Source organism: Lepidochelys olivacea, assembly GCF_965140295.1.
Source record: "Lepidochelys olivacea isolate rLepOli2 genome assembly, chromosome: 4".
NCBI classification, from domain to species: domain Eukaryota; kingdom Metazoa; phylum Chordata; order Testudines; family Cheloniidae; genus Lepidochelys; species Lepidochelys olivacea.
In genome coordinates, this window is record NC_140414.1 from 34,143,032 (window position 1) to 34,166,037 (window position 23,006).

At 40.6% G+C, this 23,006-nt stretch overlaps 1 protein-coding gene across 2 annotated transcripts in view; it reads right to left on the reverse strand.

The window, feature by feature from the left end:
• Positions 1 to 23,006, reverse strand: part of PPP3CA (protein phosphatase 3 catalytic subunit alpha) — a 330,643-nt gene that overhangs the window by 18,642 nt on the left and 288,995 nt on the right. For both annotated transcript variants that reach the window (XM_084626228.1, XM_084626229.1), the window contains exons 9-10: positions 12,839 to 12,964; positions 9,969 to 10,043 (exon numbers count right to left, since the gene is read on the reverse strand). In XM_084626228.1, coding sequence (XP_084482354.1) covers positions 9,969 to 10,043; positions 12,839 to 12,964 — 201 coding nt within the window. The remainder of the gene's footprint in view (positions 1 to 9,968; positions 10,044 to 12,838; positions 12,965 to 23,006) is intronic.

Here is a 23,006-nt window from a genome sequence, read left to right on the forward strand (position 1 = left end):
GACAGAACTAATAGCTGAGTGGTGGTGAGGTGTTCCCAGGAAGAGCTTCTCCCTTATGTCCCCCACATACAGATGCCACTCAGTTATGTCCCCCTCACCACCACTACTTCCTCAAAAGACAAGGGAAATTCACTGCCCCAAAACATCATTAAAACAGAGGTTGACCGCCAATGCCACGTACTGTTCCAGAAGCTGAGTGCACCTATATTAAAACTCTGATGACCTCATGAAGCAGTTAAGGTAAAACAAACTTAAACCTCCAAAATGGGGAAATACAGGATTAAGGCAATGTTTCCTACATCACCACACCCACACCGCATTCTGCCCCCTTTCAGCAATGCCCCAATGAGTCCCTAGGGAAGATCATATAACTGTAACCTTCCCAAATATTTGGAGGACAGTGTAAAATATACACAGGCATAATGTGGGGGAAAACTCTCAGACCTTGTCTTGATGAGGATAAAGATCAACCTATTTTCAACCACTTTGCCTGATCCAATCAAACCACCAAAGACTTGCCTGATGCTAGCACCTGTTCATCTTTGTCTCAGGGATTGCCTTTGGGACATCATCTTTGGATAGCCCTGACTGAGCCTTTGGCACAGTGTCATGTGTACCACCAGACAGCTAGAACTCCTCAGGCCAATTGCTCAGCAGAGGGAAGATAGGGTGCATGGCACTGTGTGAATATCATTGTAAAAGTAGGGTTCTGCTGAGCACTGACAATACGTAAGAGAGCGCAAAAGTGGGGTGAAACACTTGTAGTCCCATGTCATCTTGACATACCTAGCAGAACATCAGTTTCTGGAGGTGACTGTGGTAGCCACTCTAATAGCCTTAAAATGTCAGATATTTTTATGACTCTTTTAGTCATTGTTAGATTTTAGACCCAAGAGGGGCCATTGCGATCATCTACTTTGGCTTCCTGCATATCACCACCCAGAAAAATGGATCCTCAGCTGCACCTTTTCTCAGAACTCTGGCAACCTGCTGCAACTTATCTCTGGATCAATCCAGCTACAGCTAACACAGCAAGCATCAGTAGGAAAGCATGGAGAGGAATAATGTTGTTGGACACAACACAATAACACAGCACAACACAGAAAATGGCAGGTTTTGTCTCAGTGTTCCTAATCAGTATTGCTGATTGCAGAGGGCAGAGTTAAGGTTGCGTGGCAGTAGCTGTGTGGTCCCATGGGACATTATCTTATCTCTATATTTCCAGATTTTGAGAGGCTTATGCACAGATGCATTTGACTTTCTGGAACGACATGAGCCAATGCAGTCAACCTTAATGCTAAATTAATTAGTGACATTTATGGAAGTCTTGCACGCTGAATTAGTTACAATTCAGCATTACCACAAAGGACAAATACTGTATGCACTTCCAAGGAAAATAACCACTTGAGTCAGGCAAACAAAATTACGGTATCTTAAAAAAATTACCTCCAGTTTATAAAAGTCCCACATTATAAAAAAGTACCAGCTCTTCAAATGATCATCATCATATTAGGAGTTCACTCCTACAGAACTCTGAGTTAAAGAAAAATTGAACTTGCTGAATGTCCGAGAAACAACAGACAACTTCTATGTGAACTGAAGTCTCAGCTGTCCAAGCTCCAAATGCAAAAAGAAAAATATTCCATAAAATTAAATGCTGTTCTTTCAAGTCCCAGAATTCAAGAGGAAAATTAAATGAAAATTCCTATTTACAATTCACATTAAATTAATTAAATACCTATCAATACTTTAACCACCCACCTATTTTCTTCACAGATGCCAGAACAGTGGTGGTGAGAGGAGGAAATAATGCAATTAGGTGGGAAAAGGCAAACAGATACAGAGAACTTCTTGCAGTCACTTTTGTAAATGAGTAAAGTGCTCAGATACCATGGCGATGGGTGTGATAGATGGAAACCCAGCAAAACGCAATGCACCCCTAGCCTCTAACATGTATCTTGTTTCTCTAGAGTTTGAGCATATACAGTGACTATAGCTAAAAGCATTCAGGGTGAAATCCTGGCATCACTGAAGCCAGTGAGAAAACTCCCATTAAGGCCAGGATTTCACACTCTCCTCTGTGTCGTTATAAGTATCCTATGGAGAACTGGAGAATTTTGATAAAACTACACAGAAGATTTGCTGAGCTCTTGACAGAGCCTGCAGGGAGATAATTCTCCCAATTTGTGGTTTTCCACACATTTCAGTTGATGGCAATGCAGTTGTTATACAACCCAGCTCAGTTACCTATCTTGTTTAATAAGCTACTGCCAATTTCTCAGTTGCAGCTAAACTCAGGATGGACTAAAAGCACCACTGAAAACACAGAAAGTTTTATAAGGTGGTGTTCACTAGTATTAACAAGATGTCTAGGTGGCAGGACTGTTATTTAGATGTGTTAGAAATTGTGACAAGAGTCTACAATTTTTTCCCGTACTTGTGCTAATCTCTTTTATTTTCCGTGCTCCTATGGACAATAGCTCAACGCTTTCAGAACCAGAAATAAGACCAACTCTTTCATCCTTCATTAAAGAAAATTACATGACCTCAAGAACTGTACTATGTAGTAACACAGACAAACTCAGTGTGATTGACACAGCAACATGTCATGCAGTAGGTGGAAATTAACCTTTTACCCAGATACTGCAAATTTTCAAAAATGTAGGCATGGGATTCACACACAAAACATCATTCATAATTGGTGCATATAATTTCACAGCCATCAGGTAAATACCTGTGCAATTACATGACCTCAAGAAGTTATGCACCCAACCAAATCCATGTATTCAGTTACCACAATTTGTATGCTCAAGTGTGGTAACTGTATGAACAAGCACAGGTGTGCTTTTATGTACAGCTCCTGAGACCCATCATCAATCATGAAAATGTTGCCTTTTACTGTTTCGGGACATCTATTAAAATGTTATTAATTGTTTTTGAGTATTTTTAACAAAACAGAGTAACCATTTGAACTGTCCTGAAATCACAAGTTTGTATCTTAAAATGTAAAATGAAGATGAATGTTTTAGAACTGTCTTTCCAATAAAAGATTATCTTTTATACTGTTAAGTGTTAATGAATCATTCTAAACAATAAGGAAGTGTGGGTTAAAAGTCATCACCATGAAACAAGGATGTCCTAATATTAGAAATAGTTAAATGGAAGATTTAAATGACAATTTAACAGCAGTCAATTTCTCTTCTTCAGGAATTAAAGGGGTTTATTTCTACCTGAACTACTATGTAATCTCAGTTTTATTCAACTAGAACTGAATTATTAAGAAAGACAGTTTTTATTCCTTTTTTTCTTTAAGAAACAGCCTCTACCTACTCTCTGTCTTTAGACGTCTAATCACCTGAGAGTATCCCTTTTCTTTTGTATTACAAACCTACACTACTTGATTTTACAAGTACATTTATTTCTTCAATCACTGTTTAAAATTCAATTTACAGAACAACTACTTTTCAGAACTAGAAAAAACAGCAAGAAATAATCTTATCTGTAAATATAAAAATAAGTATAAAATGTACCTAAACATACCAGATAATAGGCTCAAAGTAAAATAAAGTCACTTTGATAGCACACACATAATCTAGTGTTAAAAATATTAACTCTGAGAAGTTTCTGACTCAATCGCACCTTCTAATGAATGTTAAGGCAAGCAAATAGTTTTAAAATGTACCTTTTTCTGTTTGCAAATTGTCTACAAGTAATTTATGTTTTTGAATATTTATTTACCATTCAAAATTATTTCCCAAATACCTTCTGTGAATAATTCTTGTGTCTGTAGCTTATTCAAGAGCAGTTTTGAGTATATGATTGCAACTTAAGATTGTTTTGTTAATTTTGATTGGACACATAGGTCACATGGTACTATTTCTATTCCCTGATTAGAAAAACAACTCTTAGAATCAAGTTTCTGGTGTAAATACATCGGTTTATGAGTTCCAACTTCACCCCTGTAAAAAGGGACACACCAAAATCTGTATGTTACTTCAGCTGGTCTTAAGCATGGATTTAAGTAGGAATTAAATGGTTCATAGACTGCAAGTTAGCCAGCTGCAGAAGTGAATTTCATCCTTTACATACATTCTCTAATATCACTTAAAATGTACGTGTTCTTTAGACATTCCTGCCAGAAAATTAATTTGCTAGGGTATTTGCATAAAGCGGGACAGGAACACAGCTAAAGTTAAAATCTGGGTTTTTTTTATTCAAACAAACATTTTGGATATTATTTTGTAAGTAGCTATTGCTCCCGATACAGTGAACAGCAATCTGCACAGGTAGCTTGTTTGACACCTATGATATTTTACTTTGCCTGCATATGTGATTTATACCTTCAGACTTAGAAGCAGTGCAAGGAAATATCAGTATAGTCTCTTAAAATATTCTGAGTGCAGGACTAAATGGATGGATAATGTTACTGAGTGAAAAAAAACCAGTTAAGTCCCTCTTGATGTTATAGAAAATCCCAATAACTTAAAAACTGTATTTAGCACTAGGAAAATAATACAAAAATTAATTAAATGTAAGCCCTTCTAACTAATTTAATACCTTTCTTCTGTGCATAAATAGGATCTTCTTATGAAATTCCAGGGGGAGGGGGAAGAAACAGATCAGTGAAGTTTGGAGAATGAAAAAAAATAATAAAGAACATTTGACAACATCAATGGAAAAGCAATATTTATGTAAAGTCTGAAAAACAGAAAAGAAACAAATTAGGTAGGGAACAGCCAAAACGAAAGAAGCAGAACTTAATGATGAGAAGAAAAGAAATACTGTTCAGCTTAATCTGAACTTAATGTTAGTAAATTGTGCAGTAAACTAAAATGCAGCTAGACAATCAGAAACTAATCCTAAATTTTGAACCTGCCACCCATACATGCAATAGTCACTTTTTAAATCCTCCTATAATGCATCTGCTGATTTGATATTCTCATCAGGTTGAATAGGCTGGAGATGCCACTTCTGCGAAAGCCACATAAACCATCCTATGTATACCATGCTGAGATGTCTCTTCTCCCCAAGTACTGAGAGGAGATACGTCCAGTCTATATCAGAAATACATGCACACCCCAAAAGCTAAAGGCAGTTCAGGGAGTATTAAAATATGAGTCACCAACTGCCCTGTTTCTGAAATTTCAGGGTGAAAGCAAAGGTGATATCCCCCTTGTGAGCCTTCGGCTTTGATCACCATGGGAGATGTGCCTGTGCTATCTCCACCAAAGTCAATGATGCATGCTGCATTTATGCATTTCCCAGTATGGTCAGACCGGAGGATTTTGCACTAAGCAATTTATAGTAATCAAATAGAAGCAAATATTATGGATGCAAATATTTTAAATAAAAAACAGCTCATTTTTAATGCAATTTAGTTGCAGCCATCAGGTCCAGGCACATCATTTCCACTGGAGCACTCATTTGTCACATAGGTTAGGAACTGCTCTCTACACACCACTGTTAAATAGTCCCGTAGGGATAGCATCAATATTCTCAGGAAGAGGTGTGAAAATCTCAGTATTCCTCCAGTGAGTATTCTTCCAGAAATGAAAAGAAATACATAAAATTCTCCTTCCCCACTCACTCAAGGAGAATATTATGCAATATCTATTTCATTCTCGCTTGGTTTTAGGGAAAAAAATGGTCCTTTGTTACAATTAAGGGACTGATTGACTTGTGACACTGAGACTACTATATATGCAGCTCGTAATACACACTGTCTTACCAACAATAGGTTGAGCTGTAATAGAAGACGGTGGCTTCTGCTAAAGGTAATTCAGTCTCCTTGTCAGCTCACTTCTGAGTCTGCCCCCCAATAATGATCACTGTGTTGATCAGTGTCCAGTGGGAATGTTTAATAGATTACTGTCCACAGTAGAATGGAAGTTTGATCACCAAAATGCATTTCACGTAATAACTCACTTCAGTCTTGAAGCACACTGCTTTATTCACCAAGCCCCACGGCTCCCAAATGATGACTAAATGCAGCACTTAAAATTATGACTGCTGCTTTTTCAGTGGCAGGGCTTTAAACCTGAGCTACAACATTGAAGGTGCTTTGTGACATGAAAATTAAGCCAGGTAATTAAGAAACCTCTTTGTGTCAGATCATGTGCGTGCAGCACACAAAGCAAGCAGTACGTTTGTGTCAGGTTGTCTATTATATTATTGCATCACTTTAATTAGTAGCTCATAAGGTTTTTAATTATTTCAGTCAAATGTGTTAGGCCAGAAATGCTGCTAATTAAAATACGAGGGTACTCTGGATGTATGCTGGTTAGGCAGAAGTACTCCTGTTGCTAGGTGATATGTATGATGTGCAAACCATACAACACACTAGTTAGCATTCACTGAAGACATTCTTTGATGTAACAGGTTACATACCAACTACCATGACAAGCAGGAAAGAAGAAAAAAAAAAGGATGGCAAGGGAAAATGATCCAAGTTTGCTATATTATATTATATTATAAACTTTTTTGTCTCTTTAAAGCAGATAAAATTAAAAAGCCAGTGCAACCAGCCAATGAAACACAAGCACTTTGGAAGGGCATTAAAAAGGTTATTTAGACCCTCCCCCCGACACACCATTAACAGACACTGCCTACAGTGAATGAGGATCAGGACTGGATAAATATCTCCTTTAAGGAAATGAAATATACTGCGTGCTATCTCACATCAACATCCTCTGATGGCAGACTTGAACATGCATGACCCAGATCACTGTTGCTGATTCACAAGAACAGCATGCAGTCAAGTTGGGTGGATTTGGTGCTTTAATTTTGGAAGGGGCTGGTGATGTGGCAGGGGTAGAAGGTAAGAAAGAAGAACTATTGGATGCTGAGAGCTCAAATATTATGAGAAATCATTCTCCTTCCTCCTGCTCAGTGCTTTTCTGTCATTTTGGCTCTCAATGTAGATAATGAAAGTCAACAAGGAAATGCAAAGAAAAACGCTGCATAGCCTCTGTGGCTCTCACTTCAATTATGTGGGAACCAGGGACAGAGCTTGTAGAGATCAAATGGAGAGGAACAAAATCAGCATGAAGCTCTGGAAATATGGCAGTAGTAGGCTCTGGAAACTACAGATGGTGCAAAAGAATTCTGAAGTGGTCATGTTAAAGAAAACTATTCCATACATCAAAATGCATGTGTTATTTTAATGATTAGGCATTCTTTTCCAAGGCACAATTCTTTTAGGAGGCTGAACAGCAAATGAAGGAAGGAAGAAACAGAGAATATTCAGCCACATTATAAGGGAACGAATGCAAAGACCCTACAAAAGTGTAGTCACAAGGGGCTAAAATACTCATCAGCTAACACCAAAGACACAAATGAAAGGAAAATACCCCCCATATTGCCCTCGAGGCAAGGGTACAGCCTTTCCTAGGGAGGGAACTCAAGATATTTCAGACTTAAAGACAGGTCACAATACAGTAGAAATCATTCGGAATGCATTGTGAAATCATTTGTAAATAAACAACAACAAACAAACCCCACACAAATGCACACATAAGCCCTGATCCTGCAAGCCGCTCCACACCGGCAAACTCTCAATACCTACGAAAAGCTCCAGTGCTGTCACTGGGGCTAAGCACAGGCATATGGGGGGACCCAAGCGGAGTAGCTTGCAGGGTCAGAGCCATAGTCTGCATTTTACAGCTTTGAATGGATAACAATTTCAATCAGACATGAGCTAATCTGTGTTTTAGTCTCATCTATACCTTCATCCTGTGAATTTATTGGGTATGACATAGTATTTGATAGGGACAGAATTATTCCAATATTTCTGGGGCTCAGAGGGACTTTGGCAATAGAAAGAAAGAAAAATCCTCAGTAGATTTAGACAACAACTTAAAAACCTATAGAAGTGGGAAGTATTTAATTGCTCCCATTTGGAAACTTACTATGAATGCAGAAAATAATTTTGCGTACACATCAGCAAGCCAAAAGACTTACAGCTTGCTTTCCCTGCTTAGACACTGATGCTGCTGTGAAATAGCTTAAAATGGGAAGGGTGGCAGGATATACCTCTCTGCAAAACAGATGCCTCACATTCCCACTCAAACACCAAGTAATGTCAAAGAAACAGTGAACATAGAGCATTTTTACTTCTACAGTGAATTCATTTTATAAGCATGGTAGAATTTCAGGTCACTTGCACTGCAAGGCCTATGAAATCTCTCCCCTGTACTTGTGGCCATCATCTTGGTCTCTTTCTGTTAAGAAGTAACTTTTGCATAGACACTTTTAAACATTTAGGCTGAAATTTTCAAAAGCTCTCAGCACTGGTCTAACTCTGGTCTCGTTAAAGTCAGTTGGACCAGCAGAGTTAGGCCAATGCTAAGTGTTTTTGAAAATCCCACCCTGAAAGGTTTTGTCGTTGGTGCTGAAGTCAATGGGACTTAGATATGTGCTTACGTGCTTTCCTGAACTGGAACCTACAAGAACACGGCTCTCCCACTACTATATTCATATTTGGTATTTCTGTAGGTCTTCATACATTATCACACACTGTTTTAACCGCAAAATAGCTGGTTACTTACATTTCAAAAGTGAAAGATATCAAGTAAAATAGTCAAACAGGTGTTTCTTCTCTGCACGGATTACCAGTTTACACTGAAGCACTCTCCCTGCCTGATCCTCAAGGAAAACTATTAAAGTCCCAATTGTGTAGCTGTTCCACCAGTGGAATTGCTATTGGCTTCAATGGCAAAACAACTTTCAGAAAAGAGAGGAAATAAACTAATTCTTTTCCCCTTCCTTTGTGTTTGTGAATTGTAGAAGTAAATGACATATTCTCATCATGTAAGAAAAAAAGAAGCTTTTTAAAAGATGCCTTTTTAACTGAGAACTGTTAAATTCATAAAATGTTTGTCTCAGCCTAATTTATTGATAAACTTTTCACCTCCCCCCTCTCTTTTTGCTCTTCTCCACAATCCTATTACCAAATTCCTTTCAGATTATGTTCTGGGATATATTTTTCATACTTTGCATTCTGATTTTCTCTCTTTACCTCAATTTTTAATGTTTCCCTCTCTTTCTCTTTAGTGCCTAAGTGTTTTTTTTTTTTTTTTAAGAGATCAAGGAACCATGGAGCACTAGTTTGAAGATAAAAAGTAGTACAATACAGGTTTGCTCAGTTGACAAGGACTGCTCTAGGGGATTATAAATATAATGTGAGCATTCACTTTCCATGCACTAGTTCTAACAGGAAACACTGGATAATAGAATAAGTTAATTTACTTCCATGGGACCAAATCCCAAAGGCACTGAGCACCTTTTACAAAGTAGTCAATGGGATCTGAGGTCACACATCATCATATAGTATCAATTCTATGGAGCACTAATGGAGATTTTTCTCTTTTCTGTGTAGAAAGAATGGGTCAGCAGCATGTCCCTTTGATATCTGTGTTTGCAATTAACAACCTTCCTAAGCCAGTGACTGTGTTCAAATTGTTTTCTAATGATTCAAGGATCCAAAGTAGAGTTTTCTGCAGTCCTGGGTATCATTCTTCCAAATCCGCAGTATCTAGCATGCCAGAAGCAGCAGAAAGTCACTCGGGGCCATATATGCCATTGATTCTAAGTAAAACTCCCCATTGGAAACATTGGGTAGCTCTGCTTAAAAATCAATAGCACTACCTGGTCCCTTATATTCAGCAAAACTTGATTTTCATAAAGGGAGTCAAATTATTATTTTCTTTCTTTAAAACGAGGAAAAGTAAAATGATTTTTCTTCTTTTGGCTTGGGTGGGAAGTGGGCAAAGGGGAGAGTTTAATAAATTCTCTCCACACCATGCATTATGCAAATCTATTGACATCTAGCACAAACTGTTGTTTTCAGCAGCATGACAGAACATAAATGAGATCCAGAAAACCAGGACGTTAATGTTAGTAACTGAGACTTACAAATAATTTCAAAGCAAACAAACAAACAATCTCAGTGGAGGGCAGAAAGCTCTTACCATCAAAACCATCTTCCTCTGACCCTAATTCATCATCTGAACAGATGTTCAGCACATTTACCAGCATCTCTGTCACTAGAGAGGAAAAACAAATGAGAAACATGAATGGTGAGTTTTCCTCATCAGTCTGAGAGCAGGCTGTAGCGCAGTAGTGTTAATGAATGTAAGCAAAACAAATAGCACCTCATCGAATTTTTAAACCATTTGCACCTTATATTATATTTGTAGTAATATAAACTTGGGTCCAAAGATCCCATGTGGTTAATAAGGGGTTGTTGATATGGTTTCCTGGTAAAAGCTGGTCAAATTTAAAGGCACCCTGCAACAATAAGACTCTTGTATTAAAAAAAAAAAAAAAAAAGCATGATCTCTCCGAGTCACTAGCAGCAACCTAGATTACAACAAAACAAAATAAATTTTAAAATCCTGCTTTACTTTTCCCTGGTCATGGAGTTTTAGTTTTGTCTTTTCACTCATGTTGGACAATGAAACTAGACTGGTCTGTTTTACTCTTCTTCTCATGCACTGGGTAAAATGCTGTAGTTTTGAGTTCCCAGACCTGGAGGTTTTATAAACAACTCAGATATCCATACTGAATAAATAATAAAATAGATCATGAAAATGTTCCTGTTCATTTTAATGTTTTGTAATATTTATTTTATTTTAACAAAACCTAACGGTCTATGGCTAATGTAAATTGACAGTATCTTTAAGGTCAGGACTTACTGTAGATATTTCATTATTGCTGAAAGAGCAATATTTTTAATTTCTTTATTTTGTAACTTGCACTCCAAGCTGTCTACCTCAAGCTGTTCCTAAACCACTCTTAGCCCGTTTCAGACCCGGTGGCAGTGAAAGACTGACCAGAGAGTGTACAGTGTAAAAACAGCCAAAACTTACCCCCGGAGATGGGATTTAGAATTCTAGAAAAGACAGACTTACTACATAAAAATGTCAAATCATTACCAGATAGATAAGTGAAAAACTCCACTACATCTACATGTATTAAGCATAGTTAAAAGTTACCAGATATGTTTGGACTTGCACTAGCTATAAAGGTTGGAGATTTAATTTCAAAATGTGTAGTTACAAATAATTCTCTTCTGTGATAGTCACAGTGGTTTGACACATTAAAAGGGTGAACAGAATTCTGTTGTTCATAAATTAATCAGACATTTTTCGTTTTCACTTAACACTTCCACATTGACAAGGACTGGTGTAACTAACATTGTGTAATATATACAGCTTCCTACCTTGGTTGGCCTTATAGGGGAAAATAATCTACTACAGAAAACAAAAAACATGTAGAGCACAAAAACATATGTTCAACAGCTTTATTTTGCTAGATTCGTCTAATACCCATTTTGGATTTTCAGTCAAAGTACCAGAAGTATCACTGAGGACTTGAACATGGAGTGGGACATGGAAAATAGGGGAGAGAAAACAGGAAAAAAAAGAGAAATCCTGTAATCAGATACTCAGTGTGGATCTTTACTACATATTCTGCACTCCTGCCTCAAATAGTTTCTTACAGTCTGTAGGAGTTTTCTGGGGAAACCATGCGCAGAATATGCAACAAAAGTCGAACATGTGACCCAGAAAGCATGATTTGCCTGAAAAATGGGACTGGCCACATTTATGGCTTAACAAATGAATTCATTTTACTGTCTTTTAAAAAGCTTTAAAGACACATCAGCAAGGACTACAGAACTTCCTCTATCAGTGGAAACATGCCTGGAGACAACAAATGCCTTCCTGGCACACCCTACAGCATCAATGAAGCCTGTCCTCAGTATTGCCTGTCTTGTTCACACTGGCCTGGGGCATCCCACTATTGGCTTTACCTCAACCACTCTTTCAAAGAGCCTCTGTTTAGAGTATAAATGAGTAACTGAAAACTGAGCTGATCATGACTGTAAGTAAAGCCACAGCGGGCTGCATTTTCAGTTGCCTATTAAGATAAAATTGTACTACTCCATGCAGCTTGTAAGAGTTCATTTTAACTTTCTGGCAGTAACTGCTGTTGCTGCTAGGCATTCTATCATATTGCAAGGATCAAAGCAAGTTTCATAGCTCTCTAGTTTTAAGTCAGATGAACTGCTGGGTTTTAAATACTCTGTCATCATATATGAGCTTCATGTTTTGGACCCAAGTCGTCTTGCCTCCAGTTGTATACTTGCCAGCCACAGTTTAAAGTGGCCACAGAACCCCTGTATCATTGTCCAACAATGACATTTCTGTAGTATGGTAAGGCACAAAACTAATGACCCTTTCAGGGCTGGGACAGCTTAGTGAGATGTCATATATTTCAGGGGGTTCCCCTGCCCCCAGAAAACCAAGTGAAAGAGAAGAGCACTGTGGGTACCAAAGTGTCATGATCTGAATTTACTGATCAAGGAGAAATGTATGACTGCATCAGCAGGTTAGAGGCCAGCTGATGAAGTATATATAACAGTGACACAACTGGTGTGGTCTTCTCTAACCAGCAAATGGCAGTATCACAATGCCCAAAGAGTTCAGCAAATACATTGAAGAGAATCCATGACTTTTATCTCCAACTGAAATGCAAGCCTATTTCAATAGCATTCTGATCATGGCACAGCTGTTATTACTGTGCTCTGAAAAAAAAAGGAAAAATCTTCAGAGATGCAGAACGTGGGAATGGTCAAGGCTGCACTCCCTGAAGTGTTGCTTCAGATGTAGCCTCATCACGACACCCTCAAAAGGCCTCTCTCTTAAATCCACCTCCACACTATTTACAGCCACGCAGCCCAGCCTGCTGAACCTGTTAATGGTAAGGGTGCTTGGGTAACTCTAACCCTCAATCCCTATTCATGTTTTAGCTTCCACGAGCACCGCAAGTTACCAACCTTTCTCTCCAACAAATGGCAATGACCAGGTAAACACATCCATGAAATTAGGAAGCCAATATGGGTGAGGGGAACAGTTGAACTGTCTGATATTCATAACATTGTTCTCATACTTCAATACTGCAGCTAAGAGGAAGGAAAGAAAAAGAAACATTAACGGCATGTGTGACAATCCCCACCAGAGGTCAAAAATAGTGATAGCACTTAAGTTCTATAAATGTGCTACAGTATATAAAACAAAAGACACCATTATAGAGATTTTTGAAATATAAAAGCTAAATGTTTCTGTGCTTATGGAGGGAAAGTTATCTTTGAAATGGCAATATAAAATAACTTAGTTATTGTTAGCATAACACAATAACACACAAGCCCTGAACAATTAAGTTTAGAGGAGAGCCCCGATGAAATACTTATTCAATATGGGACTAAGATACTACGTATTATTGGAATGACCATTCATCACAATGGTGACGCTGCGACACGTCCATTCTGATGGTGTATTTATATATATATTTTTAAATAAGGGCCACTTAAAATTGAATTTATAAAGAAAAGAGGAACAGGGTGTCTTTAAAAGACAACTAAAAGACCTTTTAGATTAACTTTACTTTGTATATTATGTGCTAGCATTTAAGCATAGTTCTGAACGTAATCCTGCTTATGATGCTTACTGCTTGTGGTTAAAGTAGTTAAGACCACATCACTTCAGTCTGTTCTGCTAACAGTAATCCACTTTCGTGGTATATTCAGTAGCATCAGTGCAATGTCAGCAAACAATTATTAATCCGGTGACACTATATTGTACACTAGTAATTGTGTGGGAAATAAAACTACCTTTATATGAATTAATTTCAATTTGCCTGAAAACTAGCGAAGTCTTTAGTGGTGAACTTTGTTCATAGTGGGCAACTTTGTTCCAATAGCCAGTGTTAACTTAGGGTAGGTCTACATTTAGGGTGCCATGTAGATTACAGGCACTGCATGCCCAGCTAGCATGAGTATAAATAGAGAGATGGTGAGGCACTGCTTAGGCAAGTGGAGTACAGACACGACAGAATCCTAGTGTATGTATCCTATATGGCCCTTTACATGTCCGAGCAATGCCTCCCATGTGCACACTGCTATTTTTAGCAGTGTAGTTTCCCTCTGCTGGAGTCTTTCCCCACTGCAGTGAAAGATTCTGTCTGAGGGGAAAGGCTCTGGCAGGGGAGAGGCAGCAGGAGGAGACTCCAGCAGCTCCCCACTGCCAGAGCCTTTCCTCACTGCCTCCCCACTGCCAGAGCGTTTCACTGTCACATGTAGCTATACGCTGCAGTGGGAAGGCAGAGTGTCTTTCGCCGTGGCATGTAGCTACACAGACCCTACATGCTACCACAAGTGTGGACAAGGCCTTAAAGTATGTCTACGCAGCCGCTGGGAACAAGCCGCCCAGCATGGGTAGACAAACTCATACTAGTAGGGCTTGAGTTAGCATGCTAAAAGTAGCAGTGTGGATGTTGTGGCTTGGTCTGAAGCTTGGAATCTCAAGCCTAGAGGGATCAGGTGAGCTTGAGAGCCTGAGCCACAACAGCCACATTGCTGTTTCTAGCATGCTAGTTCGAGCCCCTCTAGTACCTGTCTATCCAGGTTGAGAGGTGTGTTCCTAGTTGCAATGTAGACATACCGCTAAAGTCAATATTTGCATAATATTTGATGACTGTATTATATTTCAATGATGTTTATAATTTACATTTGTCAAAATACAGTATGGCAAGTCAGAAATAATTCCCCCCTGCTCCCCATTCCCTTTCCCACACCTGGTCTGTATAAAGCAGATAAGGTATTGCTGCTTTAATACATTCTATCTTAAATCCACATTGTAAACAAGGGACTATGTGACCTTCAGATGTATTAAAAAGAACCCTTCTCTCTCAATCCCTCCATTTTGTGCCAACCATCATGGTACATGGGTAGCGCAGGACATTCCGGAGCCTAATCTCTCAGGGTATAGAAGGCGGCTGACGTAATTTATGTAGTCTCCTTGCCCAATCAGACAATTTTCGTTCAACAAATCATGTTTGACTCTTGGGCATTCCATAGTTACACAGTTGGCTACTCTGCTTTCCAGTAAAATGAGGTGGCTAAGCACTGCTTGTCTGACTTCAACAGAAATGGGAGAGCTAATGGCAGTTCTTTCAATAAGCATTCTTCATATTTTGCCTGAGGTCACCAAAAGGAGATGAAGAGTCATTCTCTTCATATATGGAATAGCATGTATTTCATTACTGGCTGTGCAGCAAGAATGAATCAATGCTGCTTTTGAAGCCAAATGAAAAAGGCGTATTTAATTATTTGAAGATGAATTTAATATTCTAATGCTCACAAATATTCATTTTACTGAGTTTAGCTGGTTTCCCTCCCCTACTTTTCATTTTTCCATTCATTAAGAAAATGTTTAAAAAAAAGTTAAAGAAATAATTTTTACAAGTAACTTTGAGAAGAGGTCTCTAGAAATGCCTCTGATTCATTGACAGGCCAGTATGAGAAACATCCGCCAAAATATGAATGCTTTTTAGTATTCTTATAAAAAAGTGAAGGAAATTAATAATTGATTTTGAGATCATCTAAATGCTACTCTCACTTACACCACATTAATAATGTATCTATTTGAACTGCACATCCCTATGAATTAAATTTAAAATAACAATTGACACTTCATTTGAAACTTTTCCTCCTGGTTAAAGGCAGTGGTGAGCTGGAGCCGGTTCCCACCTGTTCACTAGAACCGGTTGTTAAATTTAGAAGCCCTTTTAGAACTGGTTGTTCCGCGAGGGAGAACCGGTTCTAAAAGGGCTTCTAAATTTAATTGGCCAAAAGTGGTGCCTTAGGCGCCGACTCCATGGGTGCTGCAGCCCTGGAGCACCCAAGGGGAAAATTTGGTGGGTGCAGAGCACCCACCAGCAGCTCCCCTCCCCGCCCCACCCCCTGCCTGGCCCCAGCCCCAGCTCACCTCCGCTCCGCCTCCTCCCCTGAACGCGCCACCCCGCTCTACTTTTCCGCCCCCAATCCCAGACTTCCCACGAATCAGCTGTTCGCGCGGGAAGCTGGGGCAGGCTGAGAAGCCAGCTGCGGCTTCCTGCTCAGGCCCAGGGAGGCGGAGATGAGCTGGGGGGTGGGGGAGGAGGCGTGAGGAGGGCCACCTGCACCGCAGCAGGTAACCTGGGGGGGGCGGGGGGGGGCCACAGGGGAACAGCTCCTCACCCCAGCTCACCTCCGCCACCCTCGGCCTGAGCGGGAAGCTGCCTCCTGCTTCTCAGCCCTCCCCCTTCCCGCCGAACAGCTGATTCGCGGGAAGCCGGGGGGCGGAGAAGCACAGCGGGGCAGTGCGTTCAGGAGAGGAGGAGAAGCGGAAGTGAGCTGGGGCCAGGCGCAGGGCGGGGAGCTTCTGGTGGGTGCTCTGCACCCACCAAACTTTCCCTGTGGGTGCTCCAACCACAGAGCACCCAGGGAGTCGGCGCTTAAGGTGCCACTTTTGATGTGATCAGTGGGGGAGCGGCTGCTCCCCCTGCTCCCCCCAGCTACGCTCCCCTGCCCCTGAGAGCCAGAGGGACCTGCCGGATGCTTCCTGGGAGCTGCCCCAGGTAAGCACCTCTGGGACTCCCCACCTTGCTTCCCAGCAGGTGCCTCTGGCTCTTAGGAGTGGGATGGGCACCCACTATGGTGGCCCACGAGACCCTCCTGCCCGATTCTGGGGGCAGTCAGGGGAGAGGGGTGGATGGGGCTGGGGGGGGGCATCAAGGAACGCGGTGGGGGGGGTTGGATGGGGCAGGAGTCCCGGGGGGCGGGGGTGGGCAACAAATCCCTCGTGGGGTGAGGAGGGAACCTGTTGTTAAGGTTTTGGCAGCTCATCACTGGTTAAAGGGTAGTGAAGTTACCTATAAATCACCTGAACAGCAAACGAGAAACACACTGTATAACAGATACATTTCAAATAAAGTAGAAAAATTCCCTGAGGTAACATTATACAGTATTTACAAAAGAATAAAATACTGCACAGTGGTTTCAAAGTGCCACACGGACTTTTCTGAATTTGTATTTTAAATGTTTTCAATTTCCAAACGCGGAAGAGAAAATAATTAGTTTTTGTGTTAAGCAACCAAGCAATATGACTTATAAAATGTAATCACAATAAGAGCCGGTTTATTCATATAACTCAGACTACAGTTTACAAGATGGTAGTCTGCAGTGCTTTAGGGAGGAGCAAAATTGCAGCTGCGTCAAGAACACCACACTTCCTGGCAACATTACCAGTTTACCTGACCTTTTTAACCCTAAAGGGTTTCCTCCCCGCCCCCGGCAATGGGTATTTTGTTTCTTGAAATGAGATATTTAGCCTCTTTCCCTATAGCTCTAATGGTACTTCCCTAATTGAAAGGAGAACTTCTGAACCAACAGAGAAGCTCTCACCTTACCCGATCACTCTTGTTACAGTGTGTATGGTAACACCCATTGTTTCATGTTCTCTGTGTATATAAATCTCCCCACTGTATTTTCCACCGAATGCATCCAATGAAATGAGCTGTAGCTCACGAAAGCTTATGCTCAAATAAATTTGTTAGTCTCTAAGGTGCCACAAGTCCTCCTTTTCTTTTTGCGGATACAGACTAACATGGCTGCTACTCTGAAATTTGTAATTTCAGCGTATCAGGACTCGGTGCTAAAATCTTAGTTGCTGCAGGTGACCCAACTGTCCTGGAAGAACATTTATCTTTGGAAGTTTTCATGAGCACTAGTTTGCAGGGTATCTGATCACTGGGGTTAAAAAAAAAAAAAAAAAAAAAAAAAGGAGCCACAGGATGCATTACTTCAATTAGAAAACAATCAAGGCAAAATAGAAAATTGAATCTCTTGAACATCAGCAATGTCACTAAGTGGAAATCACACTGGTCCAAAGTTCTGGCACCTGATACATTCACTCCTGGATCATGACAAACAAAAGCACTATTATATCAAGAAGCCAGTTGCAGTTTTAAGATCTATTATAATCAACCAGAGCAGAAACTTATGGTTTTATTAATAGCCATATGAATTCTAATATGATTTTAGCAATCACTATCCTAAGGAACAAGGAGATTTAGGAACCAATATTTTATAACATTTTATATAATCTAACCATGTGGAATTGCAAATTGTGTAATATTGATTACTAACATTATTAATTTGTGAGACATCAGCTGCTAATAAAGTAAAATATACTACATGTACCCTCCTCAATCTTTAATTCTGTTTTATGAAGACAGAATTTGTAGCCACCTGCGGGATTTTTTTCAATAAATTATTTTTGGACTTTTTTGTCAAATTGATAAGAAAAACATGATCAGTAATAAGTATAGGTTTATGGGATAAAATCCTAACCCCTCTGAAATTAATGGAAAACTTTTCAGTGACTTCAATGGGGGCAGGATCACCAAGAGTTATTCTTCATGGGTGAAATCAGACTTGAGTATTTTTTTTTGAAAGACCAATAATTACTGGATGAAAGGAATTATATCTTGATTTTAGTATAGAATTTGATAAATCTCTCACAAAATTAATTCATATTGAATTGAACATATTAACATTGCCAGTGTGGGCTGATGACTGGCAGCTCAGTAAGCAAACAGCAAAGATAAAACAGCAATGATTTGAATTAAGGAGAGGTATCTAGTGCAGACATGATTTTTGGTGGGTTGTCTAGGGTGTAATTGACGGCAATGTCTAGTAAAATGCTGCAAGAACTGGTGTAATGTACTTGGGCAGTAAACATCTACATTTATGATATGGAAGAGGGGGTCAACAATACTAATGGGACTGGATTTGTGGATCCTGAACTGGGAGAAACTCTGACCACCAGTGAGGAGAAAGAAATGTAGAGAAGTTGTAAAGGGCAAAGCAAACAAAATGAGAGTTAACTTGAAAAAACGCAGCTCCAGAAAAGAACAACAAAAGTCATTGGATAATCTGAGGTATTGATTTATGAGGAAAGACTCAAAGAGCTAAACTCTTAAAATGGGAGTTAAGGTTGCAAGTACAGTAAATTTATTGTAACACACATTACAGGGATGTAGCAATTATTCCAAAATCAAGAGTTATAAATCCAAGAAATGCAGAGTTAAGGTTACCCTTACATTCACACATATTAAGGTATAGAGGTGCAGAGTTAGGACACCCAGATAACCTTAACTCTGCCCGTTAGCAACATCATGCAATAATCAAATAGATAAGATTAAGACATTTTAGAGTTTGTGGCCCCAGATTAGATTTAAATGATTTTTAAATATATATTAGATTTTCTCTTTCTTCCTTCATTGTGTTACTCTTACAAAATGGTCACTGCTTCCTAGTATTTCCTAAGAGAGTGAAGCCAGCATCTTATGGCCTCAGTGCCCTTTAGAATAATAGGAGACTGGTGGTGAAATTGAGACAGTCATCTAATTGTGGGCAATCTATAACTTTGGTCCCACTGAGTACAATCAGGGATGGCAACCACTTTGAAATAAGGCATTTCTCAGTGGAAATCTCTGTAGTGGAGCATGATTTTTCAGCTCCCATGAAGGAGAATCTTTCAGTTATGAATAATAATGAGAAAATATGACCACTAATTGTAAATGAAGTCTTCAGATGTATCCTATGCACAGAATTTCAGTGAATTTTGCTATAAAGGACATCTGAAGCATCTGTGTAATTCGAACACTAAGATCATTCAGGAAAAAATCAGTCTGACACTGAGTGCTAAATTTCTTAAAGGAAACATTTTAAAATTAATTTTTACAAACTATTCAATCAGCCTGCTTGTAAATTATCAGAAAATTCATTCTGTGCTGAGAGAATAAGTTCTATAACTTCGGGGAGGATATACTGCATTCTACATACAAAGCAAAGCATTGGAATCCCTGCTTTAAGTGCAAAGCTCACTCTCAACTTTAACAATGGAACCATGAGTTCTGCTCCCACCTAATGTAACAGGTTGGCTACCAAGTGACTACATTTCATTGATGAGGTGACAGGCTGGGAAAAGGGATTGGGAAAAATACCGAGGGGGTGGAAATAGTAACAAAGGGAAAGGAAATATTTAATGTGGTACACAGGGTTATGACTAGAGTAACAGGATGAACTGTAGAAAGGAAAAATTTAGGTTGAACATACCAGAAAAAACCTTCCCTAAAAGTAAGTTCTATTTAAATCGTAGAATAATTTCTCCCAAAGAAATAGCCGAATTCCCAGTTCTTGGGACTTGGATCAGTAGATCAAAGAAGTCACTTGTAGTGAACATTCCTACATTGGCAATGATACCCTAATAATTGTTTTATCATCTTTGTTACTATGACAACAAGTGGCCTTTTATATAAGTACAGTGAGGAATGCTAGAGAAAACTGATAGGTTTGATAAGATAAAACAAAGATGATAAACAAATCAGATTATTACATCATTCCTCTGTTCCTTATGGTACTATTTCCCAAGTATCTCTATTTTAAGATATGCTGCCGGGCAATTTTCCAAGGTGAAATTAATTTTTGTTATTGTCTTTCTATATCCCTTTCGATTACTTATTTACTCAGCTGGTGTCCACAACACCTCCCTTTTTGCTGTCTTCTGCAAATTTCATAAACACGCTATTTACCCCTTTTTCTAGGACATTAATGAATAGGACATCAATGAATGTCTCACAAATAATCAATGTTGAGGCTGTTTTCTTGCTTTTTATAGTACTGTAGATCCTCTTGCATAATCTGTTGTTTCTCTCTCCTGGTCTCATTTTTTGTCTTAGCAAACACACTGTGGACTTTAAAGGGTATCTGAAGAGATATCCTGTTATTCTTGTCAAAATGTTCCAACTCCCCAACTGAATATATCAGTGTTAAAAGACATAACCTTTAAAAAAACAAACAAACAAACAAACAAACAAACAAGCCCTCCAAGATGAGCATTTGCCTTCAGATAGCTAGTTAAATTGTTCATTCAGCCAAAAAACCTCCATTTTTAAAAGTGACAGTCTAACACTAAAATATAAACTCATTGACAATAATAAACAGAATTGATTGACTACTACTGAGTACTGTACAATTTCCCACTTCTGTATCCATTGTCCCAGCAAAAATAGCACTACTGTACATCCTGATGTCTTAAACAAATGTAAAAAACAAAAGTGAAAAATATTGTGATAAGTTAAAATACTTACATACTGTACATGGGCTACTGATCAACGAATACTGTATTCTTTAGCCGCCGTATACTGTTGCCATAGGGAATTTCAATATTGTTCAAAAATAGGCATGACTCTTCCTAAAAGTTGTTATATAGTACAGCAGCACTGTTAAGTGCCTCATTTGATAAAATCTTAGCTTGGCTTCTGTGTGTGGCCTCGGGAAAAACAGATCGTGATGGGCTCATTACGATTCACAGACACAGCTGTATTCACCCATACAACCTGCACGGAACTTTTGTTTCAATATACCTTGTCCTCAAGGCCTCATAAAACCATTATATTTAAAATACCACAATCAAGTCAAAGTTTATTTTCTTGCATGATGGGTCCTCTGGACCCTGAGGAGTGGGCTGACTGGCCAAGGCTTCCGGTACCCTTGTTTCAGAGGCAGCCGACTGGGAAGCTGCAGACTGTGCACCCTGGGCCTGGTGGTATGCCCATGGGGTCCAGAATGACCACTGGGTGGGCCCCTGACCATGTGGCGGCCATGGTCCTGCCCCCATATCAGGGCAGTTACAGTCTGACTGGTGGTGGTCCCGATCCGAAGGCCGCGACCCCATCTCTGAACCCGAGGAATGAGACTGGGACCACGAGGGCCAGGGTGGTGCCGAGTGGATCTGTGCCGACGAGAAGGAGAGCAGCGCTGCGAGGCTGGGGAGCGGTGCCGGGACCTGGATCAGTTCCAGGACCTAGATCGGTACTGTGGCTGGGAGCTGCGCCAAAATGGTGAATGGTGCCAGAACCAGCGTCAGGTCCGGGACCTGCTCCACGAAGGCGAGTGGAGCAGTGCTGCGATCGGGAGCGCTGATGTGATCCGGAAAGGTGCCTGTGAGTACAACCGGCACTGCGATGGGGAGCGGTGCCAGGACTCTGAGCAGTACCAGGATCTCAAACTGTGCTGAGGTTTGCCCAACGGAGCTGACGGTGCCAACGGATGGATCAGTGCCAGCTTGCCTCAAGACAGTGCTGTCCACTGAGCTACCGCAGGTTTGGTGTGGAGTGGATGAGGTCCCTCGCAGCCGCAAACGTGTCCAGGGTGGACAGTAGCTGAACTTTCACCACGCTGAGGGACCGGGAGTCCAACCGCACCGGACTCAAAGGCTCCCCCAGTGGGGCTGAAGTCAACGGTGCTGCGTCCGCGACCTTCGCTCCTGGACGCTCCTCCACAGGACGCACCACAGAGGTTGGCTCCAGGGGCCCGGGTCTCTGCTCAGGAGAGCCACCCTTCTCCGGCTTCCGGTGTCACTTTGGTGCTGGGTCGATGATGCCAGCTTTGGTGCCGGGGAGCGGTGGTGCCGCGGGTCTTGGCCAGACTCCACCACCGCCGCCGCGACTCTGTGCACTGAAGAACTCAGTGCTGGGTCCTCCAGTGCCGAAGGAGGCTGGGGACTAAGTGCTGCCTCCATAATGAGCTGCTTCAGGCGAAAATCCCGCTCCTCCTGAATCCGAAGACGAAATCCGTGGCAGATCCTGCACTTCTTGGCTTGGTGAGCCTCCCCCAGATGTTTCAGACAAGAGTCATGGGGGTCGCCCATTGGCATGGGCTTGGAGCAGGATTTGCAGGGCTTAAATCCTGAGGATTTGGGCATGAAAGCCCCGAAGACAGCCAGCTAGGGTGGAGGGTAACCCCCCCCCCACAACCCAATTGCCACTAACTACAACAAAACAAAGAAACTACCATCAAAAATCAGAACTACTATCTAAATGAAGCTAGGGACATGTGGAGAACTTGCTGAGCAAGATGCCACAGTTCCATCACGGGCGGTAAGAAGGAACTGAGGGGGTGCCGGGTCAGCAGGGTCATATGTTGAGCGCCATGGAGGTGCCACTCCAGGGGGCTCCACAGCCGACCTGACGGATACTGCTAGGAGAAAAACTTTCCGATGGCTGTGCATCCAGTGCATGCACACCTAACTGAGATCGATACGAGCAATCACTTGAAG